A 21,053-nucleotide genomic window follows, 5' to 3' on the forward strand; every position below is an offset into this window, starting at 1 on the left:
CACACACACGCGCGCGCGTACTCAACCCGCCCACCCACCCAGCTACCCACACTTCCTCCTTCCTTACACCCTCACAAGTCGTTACATAAGAGAAAAGAAGACCCATAACGAGTTGTCAACAGTCAGGAGGGCTCCTTATGCCTCGGCGCCGCCCCTGTGAACCACGCGCCCGCAGAGGCCGTTCCGGGGCTCGGTTGGCCCTCCACCTGTGCCCTCGAAGCCCATCCCAATATGTACCGCCGACACTCTTTCCGCGACGCCCCGATAATGGAAATAAAGGGTTCACAGCCGACTTGGTGCTGGTTTGGGGGCGACTGGTGCGAAAGGAAGGTGTTGGGCGGGAGATTAGAACATTTCTGTATTATTTTGATATATTTGGGTATTAGGGTATTTCGACGACTGAGCGTGGTAATAAAGGAATTAAAGTGTTCACGGCCGACTTGTTGCTGGTTTTGGGGTCCTCGGTGAAAAGAGGGTGCCGGAGGAGATTCGAACCTGTTTGTTGTATTTTGTGGTATTTCGGTTATTTTTTTTGACATCGGAGCTTAATAATGGAGGGAAGAAAGTGTTCAAGGGTGAGTCGGAGTTGGTTGAGAGAGGTTAAAGGTGAAGAGAGGGTGTTGTTTGCTGCACGATCCTTGTTATTTTGCTTTTTCAGGTATTTTTATAACGGAGTGTAGTAATAAAACGAGTAAAGTGTCGAGGGCGGCCTGGTGTGAAAAGAGGGTGTTGGGAAGGATATTTCAACATGTGTGTTGTATAGTCTTTATTTGCTGATTTTTATTTTATTTTATTCTTACACAACGAAGCATAATGATAAAGAGAATAAAGTGTTCACGGGGAGGGAACGGGAGATGCTGAAAAGGGGAATTCGAACAGTTTCTTTTACTGTACTCATTGTCTTGTGTTTAGCTGACTTTCCCTTAGGAACCCAATGATAACAGAAAGCCAGGAGGAGTTGGGAGGCAGTTTGTTGTAAATGGAGGCTGCCGAAAGGAGAAGCTAAGACTTCAAAGGAGGCGCCAGGAGGGGAATCCACACCAAGGCACTGTTATCGTATTCGTGGTTTTATTGTATCAAGTGGCGATGTGTGTTTAGCGAAGTTAGAAATGTCGTGTTCAGGGGTGGACTGTACCGAGTTAGAAGTGCTTGGAAGTGTCAAAAGAGGAGATTCGAACCAGGGTAGCGATTAATTGCGTTGTTTTATGTAATTCTGTAGATTATCGTATTAACATTGTAGTAGTGGGAGAAACAGTGTTCGGTTAGAGGCGCTTGTGGGAAAAAAGAAATGCTACAAAGGGAATTCAAACCGAGGTATTCATATTGTATCCATCGTTTTTCCGCATTCACTATAGCTTTTATGAACGTAGTGATGGAAGCAATAACGAGATACATCTGTTATTTAGTGTTGACCTGTGACATGGGTCATATTATTATCAGTGATATTGTTCTTGAGTCACCATTAGTGTTGTAGCATTGTGGCCCTAGTACGTCCATGGAGGGAAGGGAGGGCGGGGGGAGGGGTGTTAGCAGTGTAGCCTCTTGGTGGAAGAAGGGAACAGTGATGAGAGAGACTGCCGGACGGGAAGATTTACTGCTACAGACAACTGAAGGGCCATAACTGTGTCCGCAGAGAAATAGGCTCCTCCTCCTCCTCCTCCTCCTTCTCTTCCTCCTCCTCCGTCTGCTGCATCATTCTCTCCTCGTCCTCGTCCAGATCGTCTCCCGCCTCCTGTTCATCTCTATCTCCAACTCTTTTAGTCACTTTATCTTCCTCTTTCATCTTTTCTCCTCATTTTCCTTCTCGCCCTCTTATTCTTCGTCTTGATTTCCTCTTCATCTCCTTCATCTTCATTTTTCGTTTCCTCTTCCTCCTTCTCTTCCTCCTCTTCCTCTTCCTCATCCCCATCCTTCATTTCCATCAGCTGTATCACCGTCTTCCTCTCGTTGTGGGTTTTCTCTTTTTCCTCCTCCACCTCCTCCTCCTGAACCATTAATTAAGCAATATAACAATGCCTGCCACATGGATCAGCAGGATTAAGAACTGATTACATTAATCTGCTCCTCATGGTGTGTGTGTGTGTGTGTGTGTGTGTGTGGACGGGGTAGGTTATTATATTGTTTTACTGTTTTTGATACATGTAATCTTCATTAGTTAACTTTTTATATTTATAGTTTCAAAGCTTAATGAATGATTTTTTTATCTTCTATTTTTGTTCTTTTTCATCTTTTCGTTTTGTCATTTTGTAATTATTGAGATTTTTAGTGTAATTATTTCTCATGCAATTTTAGTGTAATTCTTTATGTATGTTTTTTTTTGTTATTGCGTTTGCAGTGATTGTTTCGTTTACTTCTGTTAAATCCGTGTTGATATTTTTTAAGGAAATAACACACACAAAGAGAGAGAGAGAGAGAGAGAGAGAGAGAGAGAGAGAGAGAGAGAGAGAGAGAGAGAGAGAGAGGATATTAAAAAAAAAGGTTGGAGAAAGGAAGAAAAGAGGCTGAGGGAATGGAAGAGGATCTAAGGGAGGAGGAAAAGAGGAGGGGAGATAGAGGAGCAGGATTTGGGAGGAAGGAAAGAGGAAGGGGAGGGGTAGATGAAAGTTAGAGAGAGAGAGAGAGAGAGAGAGAGAGAGAGAGAGAGAGAGAGAGAGAGAGAGAGAGAGAGAGAGAGAGAAGGAAAAAAATAATAACATCGACAAGGGGGATGGGGAAGGGAAGAGGGCAGAGGGGAGGTTGAGGAGGGTCGGTACAACTATTAGCTTCATAATTTAAAGGTTTGGCAGGACGTGATAACCTTCTACAGGCTTCTACCGCAAAATAGTTAGGCCCATACTTCCTCGTACAAAAGTTATGGGGCGGGTTCATGGGTTTAGTGTGTCGGGGAGCAGTCACTTATTGAAGAAGAAAATAAATGTGTGCGGCTGAATTGCTAAAAAAAAATAAAAAATAGGAAGCGAGGAAGAGAAAAAGAGAAGGAAGGGGAAATAAACTGTAGAGGAAAGGAAATGGAGAATATGGCAAACTGATGGTGTAGTACAGAACGTGTGGTTGAGCTGCACACACACACACACACAAAAAAAAAAGAGGAAACTGTAAGAACAAGGAAACAGCGGGAAAACGATGAACATTAAAAACAAAAACGAGAAAAATATGTAGCTCAACGAAAACTGTGATAAAAGTTCATTGGAAGAAATAAAAGAGGAAAAGGAAAAATGAGAAACAACAGGGAAATATATGAGAATTGTAAAAGATGGAAAATATTTTGCTGTTCGAAAGTAAGTGTGATTTACTGCATTAAGGAAATGGATAATATGAGAGTGGATTAAAAAAGTAGAAATTAAAGAAAATGGGAAGAAAAATGAAAACATTTTGTGAATGAACTGCGTTAATAGAAAAACAAGACAGAAGAAAAGAGAAATATGAAAATTAAACAGTTCTTTTAGGTAAGGTTAGAACGGAAGTAGGAAGGAAAGATGGGGCGAAGGGAAGGCGAGAAGGAGGGGAGGAGAAGAGAAAAGAAGGAAAGGGGGACAGGGAGAATTTTAGAAGCAGCTAAAGGATGAAAAGAAAAAAAAACGAAAAGCGCGGAGGAAAGGAATAATGGAAGAGAGAGAGAGAGAGAGAGAGAGAGAGAGAGAGAGAGAGAGAGAGAGAGAGAGAGAGAGAGAGAGAGAGAGAGACTTTAGTTGCTTATAAGATAAAAAGGAAAGAGAGAAGGGGTGAGAGGAGGGTGAGAAACTATTTAGAATTAATTTGATCCCTTACGAAATGTGTCCAGGAAAGTTTGGGTTAAGGAAGGAGTTTACTGGTGTTTTATTTAATTATTCTCTCTCTCTCTCTCTCTCTCTCTCTCTCTCTCTCTCTCTCTCTCTCTCTCTCTCTCCTCCATCTTCTCAGCCTGTGGAGAGAAGGCGTGGATGAGGAGAGGAAAAAAAGGAGAATGGTATTAGGAATTGTTTTATGGAAGGAGGAAGAGAAGATTCGGAGGAGATGGAGAGAAACGTGGAGGAGAGAAAAATGCGAGAGAGATAAGAGATAAAAAAATGCTTGCCTGTGGAGACTCAGATTTCGATGAAGTGAAGAACGAGGGAATAAAAGGAAAAGAAAAAAGAAGGGAAGAATTTTAGAGAAGTGAAAAAGAAAATAGAAAATAAGAAAAAAATGCAATAAATGAGAAAAAAAATGAGACGAATAGAAAGAAAACAAAAAAAAAACAATAAATGGAAGAATATTAGAAAAGAGAGAAGGAAAATAAATAGGATAAAAAAATATGTAAAAATAGACGTAAATTAAGAAAGGAGAGAGAGAGAGAGAGAGAGAGAGAGAGAGAGAGAGAGAGAGAGAGAGAGAGAGAGAGAGAGAGAGAGAGAGAGAGAGAAATCACAGTTGCACTTAATGTTAAAATATAAAAGTGAATAATTTATATTGTAATAGATCTCCAGAATTTTTTCCCTCTTAGCTGTAACTTTTTCTCTATTTTTTATTCGTTTTCCTCACACCCGAGACCATATCTTTACTGTTCCTTTTTATATTTATTTAACTGGCTTTCCTTCCCTCCCCCTGACCCACTCGTCTTCCTCACCTCTCCTCCCACACCTCTTGCTTCCTTACCTCTCTCCCCCACCTCCTCATCTCCCTTCAAACAGATACTTACCTCCATCTTCCTCCTCCCTTTCCCCATCGCATCCCATTCTTCTTCCCTCCTCTTTCAAACCCTTTCCTTTCCTCCTATTATTTTCCTTTCCATATCTTACCACTATTACCTTCTTTTTCAACTCCTTCTGCTCCTCCTTATCCCTTCAATCATATATACTTAACTTCATATTTCTCCTCCCTTCCCCATTGCTTCCTGTTCTTTATCTTCCCTCCTTCAAACCCCTTCCACATCCTACCCTTACCACCTTCCCCCTTTCCTCGTCCTCCCCTTCCTCCTTCATTTCTCTTCATCTCTTCCTTCGTACCTGTTTTCTCCCTTACCTATCCTTTTTTTTCCCTCAACCCTGCTGTGAAAAGCGGGGTCGAAATATTCACGAGAAGGAAACACAGAGAACAGGGAGGGGAAATCAAGTGTATGGGGTGTGCAACAAGGGGAAACAGTGGTGGTGGTGGTGGTGATGGGTGTTGCTATTTTGGTGGTGATGGAGGAAGAGGTGTGGTGGTAGTTACTGGTTATATGTGTTGTTATTATTGTTGTTGCTGCTGTTGGTGTTGGTGGTGGTAGTTAAGGTGGTGGTGGTGGTAGTTATGGTGGTGATGGTGGTGATGGTGGTAAATGAAGGAAAAAAAATACGGAGAGTCTCAAGGTCTGATATATAGGGCAAAGGAGGCGGCTCGGCGGAGGCAGGTAAAGGAACCGCATAAAGGAAATGATATGCATGAGGCGAGAGTGAATTAGTGGCGATGGTAAGAGGCCGCGAGGAGAGGAGGAGCAGGTAGGACAGAACGTAGATAGGGAAATACTGATTTAAAACAGACTAGAACATTGAAAAAAGATGACTGTGGAATATGGAAAAAGCTGACTTGAATATTAAAAAAAAACAGACTGAAATATGGAAAAAAAAACAGACTGGAATATGGAAAAGAAGATTGTGCAATATGGAAAAAATAAGATTGTGGAATATGGAGAAAAACAGTCTGGAATATGGATTAAAAAATAACTGTTCAGTGTGGAGAAAATAATTGAAATATGGAAAATGACTGTGAAACATTGAAAAAGAAAACTCTTACTGCTGAATCTGGTAAAAATGACTGTGGAATATGGAAAATAACAGAATGTGGACAATGAAGAAAAGCAGACTGAAATATGAGATAAAACCTGACTGTGGAATATAAAAAAATACTGTGGAATATTAAAAAAAATGGATGTGGAATATTAAAAAAACTAGAATGTGGAGAAAGCAAAAATATGAAAGAAACTGTGGATTGAAAAAAAAAAACAGACTGAAGTACGAAAAAGAGTGGGAGAGAGATTTTCCGGTGGTGACAAATGAATGTCCAAAAGTATGAAAAATAATATTAATAGATATAAAGTGAAACCAAAGAAAAATGATTTATAAAAGGGGGAAGTTAAGAAAATTATGAAGAATGAAAAAAAGGCAGAAGATAATACGTATAAAGAACAGACATACAAACACACACACACAGAGACAGACAGTCCAAAGCGATAACTGAAGCTACACGCGTGGAAACACAGACAAGAGAGAGAGAGAGAGAGAGAGAGAGAGAGAGAGAGAGAGAGAGAGAGAGAGAGAGAGAGAGAATCCGCAAAATCAAAAGCTTCGCTCGACAAAGAAACTAACAAATAAAAAAGAACAAGAGCAAAGCATTCAATCTTGTCACGCGAACAACAACAACAACAATAATAACAATAACAAGAAAGCGAAAACAAAGTCATCAGCCTTATAGAGTGAACAACAGCAACAACAACAACAACAACAACAAGAAAGTGTCAAATAGTGAACACAGTCTAAAACAAAATATGCAACTCTCTTTTTTCCTTCCTTTCTTCCTTCCTTCTTCTCCATCTTCGTACACTTCCACACACTCCCTCCGCTAACCCTTACATCCTTCTTCTTTTTTTCCTTTTTATTTGTTTCTCTATTAAATTTTATCTGCCATTTGTATTTCTGTTATGTTCTGTTTTTTTCTCGCTTTCGGTACTTGTCGCCTTTCTTTCATTTTCTACGCATTTCCCTGTGTCGCTGTTGTTTGTGTTACTCTTCTCTTTCTGTATTACATTATTTTTACCTTTTATCTTTCGATGTTCGTCTATTTTCTTGATTTTCTTGCTCCTTTCCACTGATTTTCCTGTGTAGCTGTCATTTTGTTGTTCTCTTTTCTTCGATGCTACATCACTAACATACTTACACTTCCGTGACGTGTCTACGCGTTATTTTTTACGCTTTTCCTCTGCATCAATCCTTTTCTTGCATCCAACAGCCCCTTGCTACATCCTCCATTTCCTCAGCATCCTTCACTACATTCCCTCCTTTCTCCTTTCCCCATTTTTTTTCCCTCTCCCTTTCTCTTTCTCCCCTTCCCAGAGTCCCCTTCTCCCTCTCATCTTCCCCTCTCTCCTTCCCCCTCCTCTTTCCTCCTCTTCTTCCCATCTCTTTTTCTCTCCCTTCCCTCCCATTTCCTCCCTCCCTTTCTCTTCCCCTTTCTTCCCCTCCCCTTCTCTCTCTCCCATTCCCCTTTTCCTCTTCTCTCCCCCTTCTTCCTCTCCGCTTCCTCTTTCCTTCCTCCTCTCTCATTCCCCCTCTCCCCTTCCCTCTTCCCTATTCCCTCTCCCCTTTCCTCCCTCGCCTATGCGTACCCTATCGTAACAGACGTTCAGCTTTTAAGAAGAAACCCAAATGGTGAATAACGAAATTCAAAATAGCCTATCTCTTAAAAAATGCGTATACAATAGATACATATCAACTCAGAGTTAGGCTGACAAACTAGAGTTGGACAGAATTCGCCGCGAAACCAAGAAATTAATAAAAGGAAGCAAGAAAAATCTTGAAGAATATATAGCGGAAACAAGTAAATCTAATCCTAAAGAATTGTTTAGTGATGTAAATAATAAAAAAGTCACTCACTTGTGGTATCGGACCGCTTGCTAATGATAATGGAAACCACACGAACGATGAAAATTAAATGGCTACAATCCTAAATAACTTTTTCGCATCCGTATTTACCGACGAAGATTGTTTATCATTCAACCGCCGGAGGTTAGAAGGACCGAAAAGATGTTAAGTGGCGTGCTCATCGTAGAAAGTGACATTTTACGCACAATTGAAAAGATTAAAGTAAGCAAAGCTCCTGGTCCAGACAAAATTACTCCTAGGGTCTTAAGAGAAATCAAACATCAAATTTGCAAATCGCTCTCCATCATCTTCAATAAATCTATAACAGCTGGAAAAGTTCCGTCAGATTGGAAACTTGCAAATGTCACACCAATTTTCAAAAAGGGGGACTAGTCTCATCCAGGAAACTATCGACCAATTAGCCTGACATCGATTGTTTGTAAGTTAATGGAGACTATCATTCGCGACAATATGATGAAATTCTTCGAAGAAAATAATATAATAAATAATTCGCAACATGGCTTCCGTAGTAAACGTTCGTGTTTGACTAACTTACTTGATTTTTTTCACTATATTTTTGAGGTGTTCGATGAAAGCAGGTCAGTAGATATCATATATCTGGATTTTCAAAAGGCATTTGATAAGGTCCCCCACCAACGATTGCTCAGCAAACTACTGGCGCACGGTATCTCGGGTAACATTCACAATTGGCTTGCGGACTGGCTCTCTGAGCGGAAACAGAGAGTAGTTCTAAACGGTACAGTCCCTCACCTTTCCCTTCTCCCCTACTCACTTTCCTGTCTTTCCCTTCTTCCCCCCCCGTGTGTACTCACGTAGGTAGCGGGGCAGCACGTGGTACCAGGTGACGGGCGCTCCCCTGATGGCGCCCTTCACGCACGTGATGTTGATGTCGCTGCCCGCCTTCATGAAGATCTCCCTGGGGCCGGTGATGCGCGCGCTGGGGACTGGGGTGAGGGGAAGAGGGGTTAGACATGAGTTGCGCTGGGTACTGGGGGGAGAGGGAGAGGAGAGAAGTTAATTAGACATGAGTGGCTTGTTCATTGCACTAGCGATAAGGGAGGGAGGGAGGGGGGTATGGTGAAGAGGAGGAGGAGGAGAAGGAGGAGGAGGAAGTGGAGGAGTAGGAGTAGGAGGAGGAGGAACACACACAAAGTAACACAAAGGAAGAACAAACAACAGCAGACCTGCTGGTCCTTACGAGGTTGTTTGTGACAAGCTACACTAACTATCTAATCAAAGGTGGAAGATGAAGGACAGCAAAGGCGAAGGCTCCTCCCCACCCCCCCATCCCTCCAGCCAAAGCTGGCAGGAAAGGAAAAAGAACCATGCAGCATGGAAAAACTGCATGGAATTTATGTAGGAAAGAGGAAAGAACTACCATTACTGCTACCACTAACCGGGCGATAAAAGCGGACAAGGACACCAGTATTCGAAAGAACTTAACGTTATTACGACAATGAGTAATATCTTAGTTGCTGGTTAGATTCCAAACACTTGTCTAATCTATTCTTGCAGGCCGTAACTGTTGTACTATCAACGACATCACAGGGTAGAGAGTTCCAAACATTAACGACTCGATGTAAGAAGTGTTTGGCTTCGTGCGACGAGAATCTTTTACTTAACGTTAATATGACAATGAGTAATATCTTAGTTGCTGGATGGATTCAAAACACTTGTCTAATCTATTCTTGAAGGCCGTAACTGTTGTACTATCAACGACATCACAGGGTAGAGAGTTCCAAACATTAATAACTCGATTGAAGAAGAAGTGTTTAGCTTCGTGCGACGATAATTTTTTACCACTTATCTTCAAATTGTGATTTCTTCTTGTTCTATTTAATCGATCAATTGTAAAGTAATCTTCCGCATTAATATCACTGAATCCTTTAAACATTTTAAACACTTCTATTAGATCGCCTCGCATTCTTCGTTTTGATAGGCTGAATAAATTTACTTCTTTAAGCCTTTGTTCATATGACAAATTTCTCAACCTAGGAATCATCTTTGTTACTCTTCGTTGGACCCGTTCCAACTTTTCTATGTCTTTTCTGTAGTAGAGAGACCAAAACTGTACACAGTAGTCTAGACGGGGTCGAACCAACGAATTATACAGTTTCAATATTACTTTTTCCGATTTATCATTAAAGACTCGTCCGATGAAGATAACCAATTTGTTTGCAGTTTTAACTACCTCTGAACAATGCTGACCGGGCTTTAAATCGCTTGATATAGTGATTCAAAGATCCTTTTCTTTACTTACTGCAGAAAGTTGTTGGCCATTCATTACTTACCGAACGCGATTGTTATTTTTTCCGATGTGCAACACTTTACATTTCTCAACGTTAAATTTCATTTGCCATTGATTGGCCCAACGCGCAAGTCGATCTATATCTGATTGTAAAGCTTCTTCGTCGAGTATCGCAGTTACTTTACTAGCAATTTTTGTGTCATCAGCAAATTTTGATACTTTGCAAGTGAGCCCATCATCGATATCATTAACATAAATTAAGAAGAGCATGGGGCCAAGCACTGATCATTGAAGTACGCCGCTTTTGACATCGAGCCAGTTAGATGTAACACCGTTTAGAACTACTCTCTGTTTCCGCTCAGAGAGCCAGTCCGCAAGCCAATTGTGAATGTTACCCGAGATACCGTGCGCCAGTAGTTTGCTGAGCAATCGTTGGTGGGGGACCTTATCAAATGCCTTTTGAAAATCCAGATATATGATATCTACTAATCTGCTTTCATGGAACACCTCAAAAATATAATGAAAAAAATCAAGTAAGTTAGTCAAACACGAACGTTTACTACGGAAGCCATGTTGCGAATTATTTATTATATTATTTTCTTCGAAAAATTTCACCATATTGTCGCGAATGATAGTCTCCATTAACTTACAAACAATCGATGTCAGGCTAATTGGTCGATAGTTTCCTGGATGAGACTAGTCCCCCTTTTTGAAAATTGGTGTGACATTTGCAAGTTTCCAATCCGACGGAACTTTTCCAGCTGTTAAAGATTTATTGAATATGATGGAGAGCGGTTTACAAATTTGATGATTGATTTCTTTTAAGACCCTAGGGGTAATTTTGTCTGGACCAGGAGCTTTGCTTACTTTGATCTTTTCAATTGTGCGTAAAATGTCACTTTCTACGATGAGCACGCCACTTAACATCTTTTCGGTCCTTCTAACCTCCGGCGGTTGAGGTGATAAACAATCTTCATCGGTAAATACGGATGCGAAAAAGTTATTTAGGATTGTAGCCATTTCATTTTCATCGTTCGTGTGGTTTCCATTATCATTAGCAAGCGGTCCGATACCACAAGTGAGTGACTTTTTATTATTTACATAGCTGAAAAATTCTTTAGGATTAGATTTACTTGTTTCCGCTATATATTCTTCAAGATTTTTCTTGCTTCGTTTTATTAATTTCTTGGTTTCGCGGCGAATTCTGTCCAACTTTAGTTTGTCAGCCTCGCTCTGAGATGATATGTACCTACTGTATACGCGTTTTTTAAGAGATAGGCTATTTTGAATCTCGTTATTCCACCATTTGGGTTTCTTCTTAGAAGCTGAACGTCTGTTACGATAGGGTACGCATATGCTTATGGCATTGTTCAATATTGTGGTGAAGGCCCCCCAAGATTTATCAATATCTGTTTCCGCCGTGATTTCAGTCCAGTCAGAATTATTTAGAATTGATCGGAGTCCTACGAAATTCGCTCTCTGATATAATCAGGCACCTTTTCTTTACAAGGAGTTACTTTACTTTCTTTCATATTGATGCTGAATGTGATTGTTCGGTGATCGCTAGAACTAAAAATTGGACCAACATTTACTTCGTTAACTAGATCAGCTGTCGTTGAAAAGATAAGGTCAAGTATATTATTTTCCCGAGTCGGTTCTTGAACGTGTTGATGTAAATCACTTTCTAGTAAATTTGTGTACAGGTCGAGCCCTGTATGACAGTTCAACGGTTCACCCCATCTTTTCACTGGCAAGTTAAAGTCCCCAACAATTACTGCCTCGCAACTGCTACTTGTTTCTAATAATAATTCACTTAATGCGTGGTCGATATCAAGAGACTGCCTTGGCGGTCTGTAGATAAGTCCAATTACTATTTTACGAGATTTATTTTTAATTTCAATGAAGACCGTGTCTACATTGGTTATAATATCTGTTTTCACGGATACTGGATGGAGAGAGTTGTGGATATAAAAAATAACGCCTCCACCCTGTCTGTTCTCTCTTTCATGACTAAAGATGGTATAACCCGGTAATCTATATTCCGCATCCAAGATTCTGTGACTGATGATGTGATAATGATTTGTAGCTGCGAGGACTTCTAAGTCTTCAAATTTGTTACGTAGGCTACGAGCGTTTACATAGCAAGCTTTAATGTGATTCGAGTCGGGAGTTTTGCGGGTTGAGTGCTGCTGGTGTTCTCGCCTCCGCGTTTTTTGGCTTTCGAAGAGCCACTTGGTCACAGAGCAGCCTCCCGAAACGGGCTGCTCCAACAGGGTTTAAGTGAATGCCATCAGGAAGGAACAAGTCTGAATCGTAGTAAAAATTGTTCCACAAGTTAGCGAACTGGACGTTTTCTTGTGAGCAAAGGGACTGAAGTCTGTTGTTTGTGCTGAAGGCCTTACTGTAAAAGCTAGATTCGGCACCGACCCTCGGGAGGATTCCTGAGATTATGATGTTACTGGCATCCGTTTTACGTTTATACTGCTTGATCATGCGGCGGTATTTCTCAAGCTGTTCCTCAGAAAGGGTTGTCTTTACGTCATTTGTCCCCGCGTGAATGACAAAGAGGGTGTTTCGGTCGGCATTTCTCGTGACATCATCGCACGCTGCGGTGATGTCGTCCAGTCTGGCACCTGGATAGCAGTAACGTTTTCTGCGGCCGTTTGATGAACGACCACAGAACTCAACCAGCTGGCCACGCACCATGGAGTCCCCAACTAGGCGAGTCTCGAACTCATCCTCCATGGTGTCTGCCAGCACCTGGAACCTGTTGAAGGTAGTGGGGGTCAGTAAATCCTTGGTTGCCTGCTTCGGTTTGGCTCCATTCCTTACAGGTTGGAACCCGACATCCTGTGAAGCAGGAAGAGAAGCGTTAAGTGGGGCAGGCTGGAAGTTGTCCTGTGAGGCAGGCTGGGAGTTAGCCTGTGAAGCAGGCTGGTGGTTAGCATGTGAGGCAGGCTGGGGTCAGCCTGTGAGGCATGCTGGCGGTTGTTCTGTGAGGCAGGCTGGGGGTTAGCCTGTGAGGCAGGCTGGGGTTAGCCTGTGAGGCAGGCTGGGGTTAGCCAGTGAGGCAGGCTGGGGTTATCCTGTGAGGCAGGCTGGGAGTCAACCTGTGAGGCAGGTAACACGTCCTCCCGTGAAGCAGGAGGGTCATCTGGAGAGGGCACAGGCTCAGTGGAGGGCCTCACCACCATCGATGGTGGAGTCACTGCCACATTAGTTAAAACAAATTCCTGAAGGGCTACAAATTTCTTTTCAAGATCATTGTGCTTGACTTTCCATTCAGTAACAGCCTTCTGAAGATGTAATCTTTGAACGCAGAGGCGGCAAGTTTTACTCAGCTGGAAGAACTGAGCTGCAAAACGTCCGGGACAGACGTCACACTTAAGGTTCGAAGGCATTGTTAGAAATTTAAGCGAGTTAACAGTTTGGGCAAATATTAAAAGCGCTTTCGAAATAACTTAAATTGTGACCATAAATTGAATTGTATAAAAATTGTGCATGGAAAATAGATACTGCTGTGTTAGATGCCTCCAACACTGGGAGTTCGCTCCCACAGGGTCTTGAAAACGCCTCAAAGACCAATCGCTTGTCCTGAGCCTCGGTGGAGGTGGAGAAACAGGAGGAATTACATTTATAAAGGAATTGTGGATCTACGATGCGGTTAAACAGTCGAAGCAAATGTGGAGAGACAACAATAAAGGCGTGGAGAAACAGATGGAGATTACATTTCTTCTAAGGTGTGGAGGGAGAGAGATAAAGAGGAGGAAGAAGTGGAAGAGAAAGGAGGAGAATGAGGAAAAATATTTACAGAAGTGGGAGAAAGACTCGATTGCAGGGCAAGGAATTGGAGGTGAAATTGGAGTGAAAAAAGGAGGAACAAGAGATGGAGGAGGAGGAGGAGGAGGAGGAGGGACAAAGATTAATAGGAGGTTGACAAGGTTGGTGAATCTGTAGGACACGGAAGTGGAGGTAAATATTTTACAGACGAATCCTAAAACAAACGGGCAAGTGGACTAAATGGGTGACTAAAGATAAGCGGTGAGACACGTGGAGGTCGTGTGGATGAAGAGAATGAAGAGGACGAGAAGAAGAAAGGAGACAAGAAAAAGCAAATCACGAAAACATTGTGTAGTGTAAAAGGAAAACAGTAAACATGAAGTTCTGGAAAAGAAAGATTTGATAGTAACAAAGATAAAGGGAAAGAAAGATCGAAAAAAAAAGGAAGGAAGGAAGGCAGGAAAAAAAAAAAGAGTTTTAATATGTTCAGAAGACATTGAAAAAGCGAGGAAAACAGAAAATTCGACCGTAAGAGAGCTGAGAGAATTGAAAGCACAGAGAGAAAAGAAATAAGGAAGGCAAGAGAGACAGAAAACAGAGAGGAAATAAGGAATAAAATAAAATAAACATGATCAGGAGGGAAAGAAGACGAGAAGGGAAAGCAGAGAAAGACAAGCGAGGGGAAGGTGTGCGACAAAAAGTGGAGAGTAAGGAAAAAGTGGAAGATGGAAGAAGGAAGTGAAGGAAAAGTCAATGAAGAAGGGGAAAGGGAGAAGAATCAAGGAAGAGGCAGTGATGGTGAGGGCAACGAAAATAAGGAGAGGAAGAAGGAGGAACTAGGAAAAAGGGAGATAAGGAAAAAAGGCGTTGATGAATGATGGAAAAGGGCGAAGGAGAAGAAGGATTAAGAGGAGAGATCAGAGAAAGTAGATTATGAATGTCAGAGGAAGAAAGGAGGAGGAAGAATAGAGATGAAAGGAAGAGAAAGGAACGAAAAAAGAAAAGGAGAAATAGACGGACAACGAAGAGTAAGAGGAGAATGGGAAAAGACAGAACATTCAAGTGCTTAAAAACTATGAGAATGAAAGAAAAAATATAGAAAAGGTAAATGACAATAGAGCTACAAAAGGAGAAGTTACAAAAAGAAGAGAACAAAAGAGAAGAATGATACAAAGATGAGGTGTTTTAGAAGGGAATTAAGTAAAAAAAGAATGAAATGAAAAAGGAAAAATGAAATATTACAATTAATGAGAGGTTATGATGATACAAAATTAGGATAAACGCAGTAGATAAGAAACAAAGCAAAGAAATATAGACATTGGAGAAACAGAAGAAGCACGAAGAGAGAAAGAATAAAGGCGAATGTATGTTTATTAAATAAGGAAATGGAACGAAGATAAGGCAACGAATAAATGAGGGAGGAAGGGGAAGAAGATAACAACCAAACTAGGGAACTGGAGAGAGAGAGAGAGAGAGAGAGAGAGAGAGAGAGAGAGAGAGAGAGAGAGAGAGAGAGAGAGAGAGAGAGTAACAATTAAGATCTCGTATTATCAAACCAGATTATATAGAACCTGATTTACATAGATTTACATAGAAAATCAGACCACACAGACCCCATGGTCCAGACTAGGTGGCCTGTCCTTAAATCTAAGTGATTTTACATTAATCAGATGGCTCCAAAACGTTGCTTTTCTACTCTAGTTAATATTAAGTTCAAGGAAGTGACGGTCGAGCTTGTTTTTAAAGGAGTCAATCGTGTTACACTGGACCACTGATGGTGGGAGCTTATTCCATTCTCGCACTACAACGTTGGTGAAGAAAAATTTGGTGCAGTCTGAATTTACTTGTCTACATTTGAGTTTTGTGCCATTGTTCCTCGTTCGCAAAGTGTCATCGATCATAAACAATTTTGATCTGTCTACATTCGTGAAACCATTAAGTATTTTAAAACATTCGATCAGTTTTCCTCGGAGGCGACGTTTCTCAAGAGAGAACATGTTAAGGGTGGAAAGCCTTTCTTCGTAGGATTTGTTGCGCAAGGAAGGGATCATTTTTGTTGCTCGACGCTGAACACCTTCTAGTTTAGCAATGTCCTTTGCATGGTGGGGAGACCAAAACTGTACCGCATATTCCAAGTGGGGTCTGACTAAACTATTGTAGAGCGGAAGTATTACATCTTTATTTTTGAATAAAAAGTTTCTTTTAATGAAGCCCAACATTCTGTTCGCTTTATTTGCTGCATCGATGCATTGATATGAGAATTTGAGGTTTGATGCGATTTTAATCCCCAGATCCTTAACGCATTGAACACTTGTGAGTTTAACGCCGCGTATTTCGTAATCGAACTTCTTATTTTTTGTTCCAACTTGAAGGACCTGGCACTTGTCTACGTTAAAGGGCATCTCCCATTTATCCGACCAAGCTGAAATTTTGTGCAAATCCTCTTGGAGGCTTTGCCTGTCTTCGTCAGTGAGAACCGAGTTACCAATCTTTGTGTCGTCTGCAAATTTACTAATGCGATTATTGAGTCCAACATCCACGTCGTTGATGTAAATAATGAAGAGCACTGGGCCAAGAACCGAGCCCTGAGGGACGCCACTAGTGACCGGCGCCCACTATGAGTTAAATCCGTCAATCACTACTCTTTGTTGTCTGTTGCTCAACCAATTCGCGATCCATTGGTTTACTTGACCGTCAATGCCTATTTGATTTAATTTATAAAGTAATTTATGATGTGGGACTTTATCAAACGCTTTCTGGAAATCAAGATAGACTACGTCCACTGATTTGGTTACGTCATAAATTGAGAAGAGATCGTTATAAAAGGTCAGTAGGTTTGACAGGCAGGATCTTTTGTTACGGAAGCCATGTTGTGAATCCCCAATTAATGAGTGGCTTTCGAGGTAACTCACAATTTTGTCTCTAATTATGCTCTCGAGTAGCGTACCTACAATTGAAGTTAGACTAATGGGTCGGTAGCTACCTGGTATTTTTTTGTCTCCTTTCTTAAAAATCGGTGTCACGTTACCCTTTTTCCAATCTGAAGGGACGATGCCTTGTCGCAAGGACATATTGAATACGGTAGTGACGGAGGAGAGTATTTCGCTCTTTGTTTCTTTAAGCAGTATAGGATATACTTTGTCGGGTCCGGGACTTTTATTTGTTTTAAGTGAATGGAGAGCTTTAAGGACTTCATCGGTTGTTATTTCAAAATTAGGCAATGCATGCTCGAGATTTACAATAGTACTGGTGTTGTTGGAAGCGAGAGGAAGACTGTTAGTATTAAACACCGATGAAAAGTAATTGTTTAAGAGGTTTGCAATGTGTTGGCTGTCAGTCACTAGTGCACCGTCGCTGTTTGTTAAAGGTCCAATACCACTTTTGATCGCCTTTCTGTTGTTTATGTAACTGAAGAAAGATTTCGGATTATTTTTACAGTTGGCTGCAATATTTTCTTCATATCTACGCTTTGCCTGACCTACTAGTTTTTTTACTCGTCGCCTGGCATCATTATAAAGTCTAATGTTTTCGGGCGTGCTTTGTTCTTTCTTTAACCTGTAAAACAATTTTCTCTCTCTGATGAGAGAGAGAGAGAGAGAGAGAGAGAGAGAGAGAGAGAGAGAGAGAGAGAGAGAGAGAGAGTAACAATTAAGACTTCGTATTATCAAACCAGATTATATAGAACCTGAAGAGAGAGAGAGAGAGAGAGAGAGAGAGAGAGAGAGAGAGAGAGAGAGAGAGAGAGAGAGAGAGAGAGAGAGAGAGAGAGAGAGTAACAATTAAGATTTCGCATTATCAAACCAGATTATATAGAACCTGAAGAGAGAGAGAGAGAGAGAGAGAGAGAGAGAGAGAGAGAGAGAGAGAGAGAGAGAGAGAGAGAGAGAGAGAGAGAGAGAGAGAGAGAGAGAGAGAGAGAGATGGTTAAGAGTTAAGGAAATTGCATGAGAAACAGAGGCCAAGAGAAAGGAGACGGAGGAAGGACGAGGGGCAGAGAGGGAGAGGAACGACTTGATTGTTTAGAGAAATACTGGAGGGATTTGGTGCCCGTGAACCCTGGTGATTGGCGCTCAAGAGGTTTTGTTGCTGTTGTTGTTGTTTTGCTACGATGAATACCCATACGTAAGGAAGGCAAATTGATAAATAACTCAATGGGTGCTAATGGAAGTGAGAAAAGGTACTGGTAGATTAATAGTAACAATAATGAGGATGATAGTAATAATGAAAATAGATGATAATGAAAAGATAATGATGTAGTATAAGTAGTAGGTGTAAAAACAGTGATGATAATGATAACAGTAGTTGTGGTGGTAGTAGTAGTAGTTGTAGTAGTAGTAGTAGTTGCATTAGCAGCGGCAGTAAAATCAGTAATAATAATAATAATAATAATAATAATAATAATAATAATAATAATAATAATAATAATGATAATAATAAGCTAAAAGAAAACAATGGTATGAGCTGTTGTCCTTAAATATGAATAGAAAAATTAATTTTAAAAGGAAAAGAAAGACAGAAAAGAGAATGTCTAAAAATTAAAAAAAAAAGATAAAAACAACAAGGACGTAAATATACAAGAGAAAGACAAAACAATATAAAAGTGGACAAATGGAAAAATAAATACGAACTTCAAAAATCAAAACCAAAATAATGTAAAAAAGAAAATACGAGAAACAGGAAAATAAGGAAAGAGGAGAAAAATGTTGAGTATAGAATTCAAAGCAGAGAAAAAAGTTTAAAAAATACCAAAGATAAAAGTTAAAAATAGAAAACGCAAATATATTTCATGGCCAACTAAAGCAAAATGGAATAGTGAATTTACTGCCACGTTCCCTCCTCCCTCCGTCCCTCTCTCTCCTTCCTTCCGTCTCTCACACATATATCTTCCCTTTCCTTCCCTTTCTCTCTCTGCCGCCAAGACAGTCGCGAAGACCGTCGGCCAACTCCTTGGCAACTGTCGGCCAGCTCTCGGCCAACCAGATGACAGACAATCTGGAAGACTGTCGGCCAATCGGTCGGCAGATTCGTGGTTGTCGTAGACATGGCGCAATTTAAAAAATAAGACCGTTGAGACTCGTCTTGAGACTAGTTGGCAGCATGGTGCAGACATTCTGCCAACTAGCTGGCCGAATGTCCCAGACAGTCGGCAATCATGGTAGCCGACACCAGGACGCCAAAAAATTCTTGGAGCGTAGGAGCCGACTTGTCAAATGCAGAAGTCGCTGGGTTGTCGTGGCCCAGAGTCGGCACAGTGTGAACGGAGCTGAAGACAGAAGCCATCATCTATCCCTCCCACTCCACGCACGCCTCCCCCTCCTCCCTGCCCCGTCCTGCTCCCTCATTCCCCACCCTTACGCCACACCATCACCACACCATACACCAAACACACGCACTGCCGATATGTCAGACTTGTGATGCTATATTGTCTATCAGTCAACTCATCTTGCACTGCAGTAGATTTACCCGTGAACGCAGTCCACTGGTAAACTACTGCAGAGCGAGGGATATTCCCATCACCTTGGACGCAGTTCTTGGGGATGGGAATCCCGAGGTGACCGATATATTGATGCTTTTCTTAAGAGAGACCCACTTGATCGACGAGATGTGACGACACCATATATATACATTTTTTTTTGGGGGGGGGGGTTCCTAATTTATATTATTATATATGAAATATAAACATAGTATTATGGTTATCCTACATATACCTTATGTAAACAAATGTACTATTACTGTTGTGGTCCACGTGATAATCAGCAGGTGATACATATAAAATTGATATATATGTTATCTCATTTTTATATGCGATGTTGGTCTATTGCTGGGCCACACAGCGTGTGAATGTGGTACTCCTGTGTGCCCGCCCACCCCTACTGCTAGCTTTGGATAGGCCCCCTTAAGCCCCGTTCACACTGTGCTGACTCTGGGCCACGACAACACAGCGACTTTTCCATTTGACAAGTTGGTTCCCACGCTCCAAGAATGGGGGGTAGGTTTTATTGGGCTCTTGGTGTCATGCCGACTGTCTGGGACATTCGGCCAACTAGTTGCCAGCATGTCGTGCTAACCCTCACGACTCCAGACTCCCGTCACGACGTCGGCGCAGCATTCGGCAACAGTCTCAAGACCTCTTTCAAGACATGCCCGACCCTTTCACATCAACACCCAAGACCTCGTGTGCCCTAGAGTCGTGGGTAGTCGTGGCCCAGAGTGGGCACAGTGTGAACTGGGCTTAAGATGTATTTATTTAATCTTTTTTTTTTTTTTGCTAAGCTGTGTGGATGAGCTGAATGAATGACTGTGTGAATGATGCTGATGACAAAATAAAAATAAAAATAAAAATTAACAAAACCTAAAAACAAAAAAATATATATGTCCTAATAGCCCAGCCAGGGCTGATGCCCATAAAAAAAGCACTGTCATCTTATTAATGAACACATCCATCTGCACCACACGCCACTGTTACTTACTCAATTTGTTAGTTAGTTGGTTGGTGGGCTAGTCAGTTAATCAGTTAGTTGGTTAATTAATTAGTTAGTTAGGCTAGTTGGTAATTTAGTTAGCTCGTAAGTTAGTTTATTGGTTATTTGTTTATATGGTTAGTACTTTGTTTGTTGGTTGATTGGTTGGTTGGTTGGTTAGTTAGGCTTGCTTGCTTAAAAATGAAACAGTAAAATTTGGTATAAAGCAAAAGAAAAGATAATTTTACAGACTGACAACAAAAATGCACAATACATAGCCTACTGCAGACGAGTAATATTTCATAATCATTCATTCGGGTAATACTCCCCCCTCACACACACACACACACACACACACACACACACCTCACTCACCTTCCTCCACCTCCAACACACCCTCAAACAAACACACACACACACACACACACACACCTCACTCACCTTCCTCCACCTCCAACACACCCTCAAACAAACACACACACACACACACACACCTCACTCATCTTCCTCCACCTCCAACACACCCTCAAACAAACACACACACACACACACCTCACTCACCTTCCTCCACCTCCAACACACCCTCAAACACACACACACACACACACACACACACACACACACACACACCACACTCACAAACCACCACCTCCAACACACCCTCAAACAAACACACACACACACACACACACACACACACACACACACACACACACACACACACACACACACACACACACACCTCACTCACCTTCCTCCACCTCCAACACACCCTCACACCCTGTGCCCACCCTTTCTCCATTCCAACACACCCTGTGCCAATTCTTCCCTCCCCAAACACACCCACTCACCCTTTACCCATGGCCTAATAGCCCAGCCAGGGCTGATGGCTCCCTCAAAAAAAAAAAAAAAAAAAAAAAAAAAAAAAAAAAAAAATTACCCACCTTCACCTTACATCTACCCTTCCTC

At 41.5% G+C, this 21,053-nt stretch overlaps 1 protein-coding gene across 1 annotated transcript in view; it reads right to left on the reverse strand.

Annotated features, from left to right (window-relative positions):
- The window catches only part of LOC126989061 (uncharacterized), a 43,783-nt gene that overhangs the window by 22,189 nt on the left and 541 nt on the right, over window positions 1-21,053 (reverse strand). Inside the window, exon 2 of the mRNA XM_050847612.1 lies at window positions 8,408-8,539. Within this exon, the coding sequence (XP_050703569.1) occupies window positions 8,408-8,501 (94 nt within the window). The 5' untranslated portion in view covers window positions 8,502-8,539. The remainder of the gene's footprint in view (window positions 1-8,407; window positions 8,540-21,053) is intronic.

The sequence above is a fragment of the Eriocheir sinensis genome, unplaced genomic scaffold (genome assembly GCF_024679095.1).
Source record: "Eriocheir sinensis breed Jianghai 21 unplaced genomic scaffold, ASM2467909v1 Scaffold1037, whole genome shotgun sequence".
NCBI lineage: Eukaryota > Metazoa > Arthropoda > Malacostraca > Decapoda > Varunidae > Eriocheir > Eriocheir sinensis.